General features: G+C 57.0%; 1 protein-coding gene across 1 annotated transcript in view; it reads left to right on the forward strand.

Annotated features, from left to right (window-relative positions):
- The window catches only part of LOC114624681 (guanine nucleotide-binding protein subunit alpha-11), a 15,881-nt gene extending 6,526 nt beyond the window's left edge, over positions 1–9,355 (forward strand). Inside the window, exons 2-7 of the mRNA XM_028771714.1 lie at positions 2,915–3,099; positions 4,688–4,842; positions 5,518–5,646; positions 6,646–6,775; positions 6,851–7,004; positions 7,108–9,355. Of these exons, the coding sequence (XP_028627547.1) occupies positions 2,915–3,099; positions 4,688–4,842; positions 5,518–5,646; positions 6,646–6,775; positions 6,851–7,004; positions 7,108–7,298 (944 nt within the window). The 3' untranslated portion in view covers positions 7,299–9,355. The remainder of the gene's footprint in view (positions 1–2,914; positions 3,100–4,687; positions 4,843–5,517; positions 5,647–6,645; positions 6,776–6,850; positions 7,005–7,107) is intronic.
- Positions 9,356–10,658: the final 1,303 nt, after the last annotated feature.

Consider the following 10,658-nt stretch of genomic DNA (forward strand, 5'->3'; position numbering starts at 1 on the left):
CCATCCATCCATCCATCTATCCACCCATCCATCCATCCACCCGTCCATCCATCCACCCATCCATCCATCCACCCACCCACCCATCCACCCATCCATCCATCCATCCACCCATCCATCCATCCATCCACCCGTTCATCCATCCATCCATCTGTCCACCCACCCATTCTTCCGCCCCCTCACACACATCTGTTTATCCCTTCTTCCAACCATCTGCTTATCCACCGGTCTGCCTGCCCCTCCTTTACAGCGTCTTCTTCCTGGTCCTGTCTTCCTTCTGGGGCGGAGGCTTCGCCCCTCTGTGCTCTCCTGCTCTAGGTGGGGAACTCTGAGCGGCCTGTCTTAGGTCTGGCCTTGGGCCTCCCTGTCTCGTCATCTCCTTGGTGCTAGCACAGCATGGCCCCTCTTAGTGCTGCCGTGGGCTTCCTGTGTGCTCAGCTAGCTCCAGCCTTGTCCTCCATGGTTCCCTCTGACCTTCAGGTGGATCTGAGTAGGTAGAGGAGCAGCTGCAGGAGGCTGCTGCAGAACTCCAGCGTCAAGGCAGCCAGCATGGTCCTCCTGAGGACCGCCCAGGACATGGTACAGGGAGTGTGCTGGCCTGTGTGGAATGTGCATTGAAGTGCCGGTGTCTGCGGACTGAGAGCTCTGAACAGGGGTTAGTGGGGTCAGACCCCTAGGGACACCGTGTCCAGCGTCCTTAGAGGGAAGGCAGTAGCCGGGTGTCCTTCAGCCATTGCTCTGTGATCCGTTGGTACCCCAGGTTCCTTCAGCTGCCTGTTGCCAGCCCACAGGTGAACTGTGCTCCACCCTAAGCAGGTGAGGAGTGGGATATTTGTGGTGAGAGCTCGCTCGCTCGCTCTGTCTCTGCCAGGAGGAAGGACACCAGCCCCTATGACTCCTTACCGTCAGTCCTGCCTCTGCCCATGGACACTGCACATCATGCTGAGTCCCAGGCACGACTGGGGTCTGGTGCATGGGGTCCTGAGCCTGTGTCCAGCCCCCAGTGCTGGTTGACCAGACATAACAGTGCCAAACTTGGCTTCCAGAGACATGGCCACTGATGAAGCCACACGCAGTGGCACGGCCCAGCCTGGGTCTGATCTGAGTTGCATCTTGTCCCTGGCACGTGCTGTGTGGTTGTAGCCAATGCCACAGGGTGACATGAAGCCCGGGGTAGCCAGACCTAGCGTGTTGAGCGGCAGCTTGAACCCCTGGCCTCAGGTTCTTGTGGTGGCGCCTGTCGGTCTAGTCATCCTTCTGCACCCTGCATCGTGGCTCCCCGTCTTTTGACAACTGCTTGCCCTGCACGCGGCGTCCCCCAGCAGTGCGGTTGGCTGAGCCCAGTGGGCCAAGGCCAGAACACTGGGACCTGCTGACTGCAGGCGAGGGCACACTGAGGAAGGATGTGCAGCATCCGTGTGTCTGTGGGCATGACTCACACGAGCACGGAGGGTTTAGTAAGTTTCAAGTTTTATTTTACTCTTTAAATTTGGTATGTGTTGGGCTGTGCACATGAGTGCAGTACCTGTCGTGGCCAGAAGAGGGTGACAGATATTCTGGAGCTGGAATTACAGCTGCTTGATTTGGGTGATCCCTAACCCAGGCCCTCTGCAAGAGGAGCCCTGCGGAGGGCAGGGGGTTCTGGGCGGGGCTCCAACCCATGGCCAAGCTCCCAGCCCCTCACTGGGGGATTTTAAATGGGGATTCTGCCTGTCAACAACAGCCCTAGTCCTATTTTTGTATTTATATTTTATTTTTGGCATGTGTGCATTTACCGTGTTTGTGTCCCTCCAGGTGCATGTGTGCATGTTACGTGGAGGCCAGAGGGTAGCACTGAGTGTCCCCTCGGCCGTCCCCTTCATTGAGCACAGACTTGCTCCTTCAGCTGGGGATGCCCCGTGCACCCCAAGCCCTAGGCTGCAGGTGGGCACCCACCCTCATCTCTCAGGTTTCTTGTGGGGTGTGGGCTCCTGACTTGGGCCCTCCTGCCGGGCCGTCAGCCGTCAGCTGTGCACACAGATGGGAATGTGTGCAGTATGCAGATGCACCACACATCCACACATGCCAAAGACTTGATAATATTCCTTTCTTTTTTCCTTTGTTTTCTTAAAAGACAGGGCCTCACTGTATAGTCCTGGCTGGCCTGAACCTCTGTGTAGACCAGGCTGGCTGCTAGGGAGTATTGTGGATTGCCGACATAACACCCTTTCAGATTTGGAGGAATCCCCTGAGTGCTGATAATGTCTGCAGGCATCCAAAGAACTGACAGAGAACTGAAGCCTATGTCCCCAACATTTGGGACCAGTGTGTGTGGCCTGTAGAGAGACAGTTTCAGAGCCATGGGCTAGGGAGCGCCTGCCCACTCTGCAGTCTCGGTGGTGGGATCCCGGGAGAGCCACATGCACAGCAGGTGGCTGTAAGCATGACCTCAGGCTCACTGCCGACAGCCCCACAACCTCTCTGCTGCAGCCTTGGGCATTTCCCTCGGGGGTAGGAGGTGACGGCAGGGTTCGTGCAGAGAGCAGGGTTAGGGTGACAAAGTGAACACCCTCTGTGCTGAGCATATGTGGTCGGTCTTGCCCATTGGCTGCAGGGGGTTCAGTGGGAATTAGCAACTGACCTCAGGGGACCGTCACGTCTGGCACAGAGACTGGCGGCAAGAACCCAGGTGCTGCTGGCATCTGAGGGGCTACTGGGCTTTCAGCCATGGAAGGGTTCAGAGACGCAGGGCCTGCGTGCTGCAGCTGGGGCGCAGGCAGCGTCCTGAGCAGCACCCGCGTTCTCAGCGGGGAGCCAAGTCGGATCCCTTGGGTGGGCGAGCTTTCAGAACGTTCGGGGGTGACGGCTGTATAGCGGCCCGCAGTCGGTGGGCAGGACCTTGGGGCGCGTGGTGACTGGTCCGGGTCGCGGTCTGCAGGTACCGGCGAGAGCGGGAAGAGCACGTTCATCAAGCAGATGCGCATCATCCACGGCGCTGGCTACTCGGAGGAGGACAAGCGCGGCTTCACCAAGCTGGTGTACCAGAACATCTTCACGGCCATGCAGGCCATGGTGCGCGCCATGGAGACGCTCAAGATCCTCTACAAGTATGAGCAGAACAAGGTGAGGCCCGCCGGGGAGGGGCCTGCCCCAGAGGGCGGGGCCTAGAAAAACCGGGAGCACGGGGAGGACTGCGGGGGGGGGGCCCGGGGGGGGGGGTCCACTGGCTGTGGGTTGTCCCATTGAGCGTCACTGTCGTTGTTGTTGTGGTATTTTGAAATAATTTATTCTTTGAGAATTTCATGTATTTTGAACTTATCATTTCCTCTCCCTCACTTTTTCACCAGGCTGTGAGTTTGTGTGTATGTGTGTATGAATGTATGTGTGTATGAATGTATGTGTGTATGAATGTATGTGTGTATGAATTGTGTATGTGTGTATATATGTATGTGTGTGTGTGTATATATATGTATGTGTGTATGTATGAATTGTGTATGTGTGTATGTGTGTATGTATGATGAGGCTCAGGGTCCTGGTCCTCTTAAGCCTGAACACACACTGAGCCAGTTCCCCAACCCTTCTGCTTTAGAAACAGGGTATTCTTGCTTAGTAGCTTCTTGCTCAGGGTCTTGAAGATCCAGTCTTGCCATCCCTCTGCCTCTTTCTCCCAAGTGCCAGGCATTGTCTTAAGAAACTTGTGTCAGATCATGGGGACCTGTAGAGTCCCTGTGTCAAGTTGGAGTCCTGTGGTCCTGGATTTGGATCCATGGGGGCACCTTGGCTCTCGCTTGCCCTGGGCTGGTGTCTCTGCAGCCTCCTGACAGTTGTTGATGAGTCTGGGCTGTTTGAACCTTGGGTCTTGTTGGTGCAGGGAGGCAGGCGGGGGCTGTGGGAGCACATCGGCTAGAAGCAGCCTTCTGCCGTTCCACAGACAGACAGGCCTGATGGGGCTGGTTCTGCCAACTTCCTTCACTATATGAGGGCCAAGGGCAGTCACTGTCACAGGTGGGGCTCTTCCCACTTAAGGACAGGCAGATGTGTGGGAACTGCCCCTCCAGGGCTCGGCAAGGCCCAGGCAGCCCAGTGTGTGCTGTGGAGCCACAGACCTTATCAGGCTGGGAGCCACGTCTACTGGTAGCCCAGAATAGAGGCCGCCTTGGGAAGGCTACAGAGGAGGGGTCCACGGCAGGCTCTCAGGGCTGGTTAGTGGTGTTGTGTCGTTTACTGGTTCCTCTGACCTGGGGCTGTGGAAGGGCCACCTCCTGGTGCTTTCAGGAGAGGGAGGCAGCCCAGCTTATGTGTGCCCTGTGCAGCAGCTCCCCTTTCTCGGCTTCCAAGGAGCAGGTTCAAGGGCGGGCTGGGTTCTGTGGGTGGAGCACTTGCCTGGCATGCTTCAAGCCTTGGCTTCTGTCTACAGCACTAGTAACTCCCAGTGTGTGTGTTGCAGGGTGAGTTCAAGGTCAGCCTGGGCTGCATCCTTAGGTCAGCCTGGGCTACACAAGACCTTGTTTCAAAATCAGAAAAATACAGAAAGGGAATGCAGGTTTGTGCTCACCTCTCCGGCCCTCATCCCACCCACAGGGGAGAATGGGTGTTGGGCTCTAGGCCTCGCAGCATCGCTGCTTTCCAGAGGCCTTGCCTCCCCTCACTGCCCTGCTGGCTCTGTGGGGGTCCCCCCAGGAGCTCACGGTCTGGTCCCATCCTCCCTCAGGCCAATGCACTTCTGATCCGGGAGGTTGATGTGGAGAAGGTCACAACCTTCGAGCACCAGTATGTGAATGCCATCAAGACGCTGTGGAGTGACCCTGGCGTCCAGGAGTGTTACGATCGCAGGCGAGAGTTCCAGCTCTCTGACTCGGCGAAGTAGTGAGTGGGGCTAGCACACATGGCTTACACAAGAGACGTGGATGGGGGTGGGGAGGCCATGACCCAGGCCCAGGAGCCTGTCCACAGACTCACCACCCACAGGGCTGGCTGGCCAGTCAGGGCCAGCACTCTACTCTCCTGCCCAGACCACTCACGGCCTACATGCTGGCCTCAGACCAAGGAGAGGCTGAGAGAGTGGGGGCGAGACTCAGGTTTCTCATCTGTCCCAGGCATGGCTGGGGGAAGAGCCCAGTCCTGCCTGGAGGGCCAACCAGGACAGCAGAGACTTGAGAGCATCTAGGAGACAGTCACAGCTTAGGGGCGTCTGTGGTCGAGAAGTCATTGCAGAGAGTCCCAGCTGACAGGGCACTCAGGACTCAGCAAGGCACCTGTGTCACTAGTGACCCTGACTTGGTGTCCCCCATGCTGAGCCTCTGGCTGTCGTGGGCCCCACTCTCCAGCTGTCCTTAGCACTGAACCCCTTCTTGTGACCTATCTGGGACACTTGTGACTCCAGGCCAGTGGGGACAGTGTGCTCTCACTGGAGCCAGCACACAGGCAGGCCCCAGCCCCCCAGCGCCAAGTCCCTGTCTGTCCACGGGTGTGAGTTCTATGCCATGTCCCAGGTGTCCACTGGCCCCAGTGGGCTCCTGAGCAGACAACTCTCCATTGTAGCTACTTGACGGACGTGGACCGCATTGCCACAGTAGGCTACCTGCCGACCCAGCAGGATGTGTTGCGGGTACGCGTGCCCACCACCGGCATCATCGAGTACCCGTTTGACCTGGAGAACATCATCTTCAGGTGACGGTGGTCAGAGCGCTGTGAGAGCGTAGGGAGCTGATGGGAGAGGTGTGCAGGCCGTGGCCAGACGGTAGCAGCAGGGAGGCGGGGCTTACAGTGGGGCTTTGTTGTCTCTGGTTGGGGAACCTGTCAGGGCCCCTCCCTGGGACCTGTGAACCTAGAGATGCATGGGATACCATTGGGACGGGGGTGCTTTGCTCCCACTCAGAACCCTCACCCACAGACTCAGGAGGGCCAGGGTCAGTCAGAGTAGGACTCATATGAAGAGGTCAGGACAGAGCAGGTGACAGTTGCCCCAGGCCCCTCCCAGTGGTGGCCGCTGCCCTCAGGTCCTTGGCCTGCAGGTGTGTTGTGCCATTTTTGCTCCCTCTTTCCTTAATTTTTTTGGTGAGGCTTCCGGTGGCACCATGATGCTGACCCCAGGAGGGCCATGAATATGCGCACACAACGCCCAACACCCCCATGTCCTCACTTCCCTGGGTGGCCTCTCAGAGGTGCTCTCTCAGCACTGATACCACAGCTCCCCAATTGTCCATGCCCTCAGCCCCCAGACAGATGTCTCTCCTTGGCTGCTGAAGCTACTCAAGTGAGGGCAGAGGCCCATGGGGCATAGTCAAGGACCACATGGCCTGTGACCTCAAGTCTTGGCAGTGTGTGGCCAGGTGGGCAGCCTTGTGGTCCTCATGCCACTAGCAAAGTCCACAGGCAGAGGATTTCACTGTCCGTGTACTTGACTGGATGCCAGGCGCACACATGGTGGGGACATGTCTGCCCCTGCCCGACCTGTGTGGCTGCTGTGTGGTTCTGAGCCGTAGAGAGGTAACTCCAGTCTGCAAGGCCACCCAGGCTCTGGGCAAGCACTGCCATCTGTACAAGGGACTTGAGCACTTACAGAAACACCAGCCTGGTCATCCTGGGCCTGCAGCCACCTGGGCCCCTGGGGATGGGGACCGGTTATAGGCAGGATCTAGAGCTGAGTGGCCCGTGATCTCCCCCTAGGATGGTGGATGTGGGCGGGCAGAGGTCAGAGCGCAGGAAGTGGATCCATTGCTTCGAGAATGTCACTTCCATCATGTTCTTGGTGGCACTAAGCGAGTATGATCAGGTCCTGGTGGAGTCGGACAATGAGGTGAGGCTGGGGACACACTTGGGGGCTGGCGGGGCCGGGCATGGGTAAGCCGCTCACCCAGTGTGTCTGCTGCAGAACCGCATGGAGGAGAGCAAGGCTCTGTTCCGCACAATCATCACCTACCCCTGGTTCCAGAACTCCTCTGTCATTCTCTTCCTCAACAAGAAGGACCTCCTGGAAGACAAGATCCTGCACTCTCACTTGGTGGACTACTTCCCCGAGTTCGATGGTGAGCACTGCCCCGCGTCCCCACTGTCACCCCAAGGTCTGGCTGCCGCCACGCTGGGCACCCTGGAGGCCTCTGACCAAGCCGCTCATCCACTTGCCTGCAGGGCCACAGAGGGACGCCCAGGCCGCACGCGAGTTTATTCTGAAGATGTTTGTGGACCTGAACCCCGACAGTGACAAGATCATCTACTCCCACTTCACCTGCGCCACCGACACGGAGAACATCCGGTTCGTGTTTGCAGCCGTGAAGGACACCATCTTGCAGCTGAACCTGAAGGAGTACAACCTGGTGTGACCGCGGCATGGCTGCCACCAGGGCCAGCTTCCTCCGCATCCGGTCACCCAAACCGAGGGACCTGGGCATACGGGGGCTGGGGCACATCTCTCTTCCCGATCACTTCCTGTCCCCGTCCCTGTTCCTCTGTCCTCAAGGGCAGAGTGGCCTCTTTTTGGCCTTGACTCGATGTGGCTTGAGTTGTTTTTTTTTTTTCCTAGAAAACAAAAAACAAAAAAAAAGAAAAAGAAAAACACATGAACAGCAGTGTGCCCTCCCCAGAGACAGCCCCACAGCCACAAGGGTATTAAGATCAGGACCACTGCAGCTCGAGCCCATGCTCCTGAGTTCCACTCCTCCCCCAGGAAGGCTGGAGGCTTGGGGACCATGGACTGTCCCTTTTCTAAGTTATTGATATCCCGTATGCCCTCAGGGCATGTACCATCTGCTCCCTAGACTCCAAGAAGTGGGGGTGGGCGGCCCCTGTACCCACCCTGGGAAGTGCCTAATCTTTTTTGTTTTATTTTTGTTTTTGAAGAAAAGAGAAATGTTCTCCATTCAGACTTGGCAGGCAGGTGACACACTACAGGTTCTAGTGACCATAACCCCTGCGTCCCCTGCTGCAGGCAGGGCCTGGCCTTTGGTGAAGTGGGACGGGGCAGATTAGTCCCCAAGACCCACTGGCTTGGCTAGGGAAGGCCCTGGGGACCCTGAGGGGCTGCATGGAGTTGGGCAGCTGGAGGGACTGTCCAAGTCTATGCGGCTCAGCAAGGCTCCGCAACACACACACAACCCAGTCAAGAGCGGGGTGCACAGGGGCCTCTTCCGATAATTCTCAGGTCGTACCCAGACATGGGCAGTGGCCTCGCCCCACACACTGGTCCCTGGCCACAGTCACTGCACCATGCCTGGTGCTTCCTAAACCAGACGGCCAGCATGGAGGAGGGAGAGCTGTGGCCAGAGAGGACATAGGCAGCCCCCCCTGCTGCTCATATACACTACAGTGTCTTGTCTGTCTGTCTGTCCGTCAGATTTCTTTACTTTTGCACGTGCGTTCTGGGCTTGGATATCCAGACATGCCTTTGTCCTGCCTGCCAAGCTGGACTCCAGGCCCAAGAGTGTCCACTCAGACACATGCCAATCATCCCAGGCAGAAGGAAACAAGGGACCAGTGGACATGACAGAGCCCTAGGGTCTGATGGGTGGCTATGATGGTCACCCACATTCCCGGCCTCCAGCCCGTGGATTCCCACACCAGGCTCCTCTCCTGTCTCCAGTTGAGGGTCCATCTGATCTGTGCCATCCTACCCACTACAGAGCTGTATGGATGGTAAGGTCATCCTGGCCGCCCACAGACTCCCTGTGGAAGACCCAGGTCCCCACAGCAGGCATCTGTGCTGCACAATGGGAAGAGGTTGGGACTATACAGGTGTCTGAGGCTGGACCACCCCAAACCGGCACAGTGTTAGTCTCTCTTGAGCAGTGTGTGCCAAGTTTGCTGTGCCATAGTAGCCACAGCCAAAGCTCTGGGGCAGCAGCCGGCTCACCCAAGTGCTGGGTGGTGGGCTCTGCTCAGGGGAACTGTGTTGGGGGGGCCCTTGGGGCTGTGCCACACAGGTCGGGATGGGGACCCTAGCCTCCCTACTTCTGACCTGGTTCTCACCAAGGGATGGCCCGATTGCAGGGGACACGCTGGTTTCTTTGTGTCCGCCTTGGTGCACTGGGAGTGCCAACCACCATCCAGCACCCAGTCCAGGAAGCCCAGGCCTGGCCTGCAGCAGCTCCTGGAACCCTTGTATATTACACAGTCCTGATTTCAAATGTCAGCCTATTTAAGAGAACACTCAAAACACTGTTTTTAACCCTCGTCCTTTGTGAAGCATGTTCCTGTGTGAGGGGAGGCTCAGGCACCCGGCTCAGTGCCAGGCTCCTACAGGCCTCAGCCATGGAGGCCAGGCTGCAAGCAGCAGGCCGGGGCTCTGACCGCTTAACCCAGAGGGTCTTGCTGAAGCCACCTTTTCATATCTTTCTCTTGAATTCTGTTTTAAATCGGAATAAAACTTTGTTCCTAAACTCTGGCTCCTTTGGGAATATTATTAAAAGTGTTGAGGGGGGTGTTCAGAGCAAGCAAGCTAAGGCACCTCTGGCATCGTGCAAGCATCACCTGGTCAACCAGTGTGCCTTGGCCATGAGATGTTAGGTCCCCTGGATTGCTCACCTACAGAGTGGGAGTCCTTGCCAGCTCCTTACTGACAAGGAAGGCTGGTCCCTGGCCCAGCTACAGGATGTTGACCAGCAATTCTCTATCCCCAGGTACCACCATCTCTGGGGGTGGGGGGTGGGCAGGCTACCTGGGGAGATAGCATGAGTGTGTAGGTGCTTGCCACCCAAACAGGAAGACCTGAATTCAGTCCTGTCTTTTGGAGTGGGCCTGAGGCCTCAGGACTGAGGGCAGATGGGCAAGCAGACCCTGTAGCCTACTGGTACCCAACGTGGCCCATCCATGAGCTACAGGTTCAGAGTCTCTCAAGAATCAAGATGGGGGCCATTGAAGACACTGGTAGTCTCCACAGGCACAAGTACACATACACACACAAAAACGTGCCCAATGGGAGGAAGCTCGGGCCTACAACTGGGCAGCTGACCCCAGCACCAACCTCCAGAACATTCCATCTCTGCAGTAAAACTCTGTCCCCATTCAGCACCCACTCCCATCTCCTATCCCTTTGGGTCTAAGGACTCATGGTCCCCTGGGTGTGATCCTGTGGCATCTCTGAGCCCATGTCCAGGATCACCCACCCTGGAGCAGGAGTCAGAATGCCCTTTTCCTTTTCATGGTTGAGTAATATTCCTTCTTCCATTGAGTGGGTTGTGGTGTATGTATCTTCATCTCTGCAGCAGTAGGATGACTTCCAGTTAACAGAAACTTGGATGTATGAGTGTGTATTCAGCCTTTGGTTGCCAGTGCCCTGGAATCCATCCCTTAAGCAGACAGGGGGATGGCACAGGAATTCTGTATCACCACAATCATTTCCTACAGTGACGGTGCTATATCACACCCTTCCACCAGCTATGCAAGACAGCTCCAAACTCCCCTCACCCACTCAGGTAACCTCAGGGTCATCAGTGACATGGGGTTCAGAGACTGTGTGCCCAGCAGTGTGGACCCAATAAAACAGCCTATTCTGGAAAAAAAAAAGATGGGATCCAGTGTGAGATGGATCCAGTGTGAGATGGGTCCAGTGTGAGATGGATCCAGTGTGAGATGGGTCCAGTGTGAGATGGCTCCAGTGTGAGATGGGTCCAGTGTGAGATGGCTCCAGTGTGAGATGGGTCCAGTGTGAGATGGGTCCAGTGTGAGATGGGTCCAGTGTGAGATGG

Source organism: Grammomys surdaster, unplaced genomic scaffold, assembly GCF_004785775.1.
Source record: "Grammomys surdaster isolate TR1022 unplaced genomic scaffold, NIH_TR_1.0 209, whole genome shotgun sequence".
NCBI classification, from domain to species: Eukaryota; Metazoa; Chordata; class Mammalia; order Rodentia; family Muridae; genus Grammomys; species Grammomys surdaster.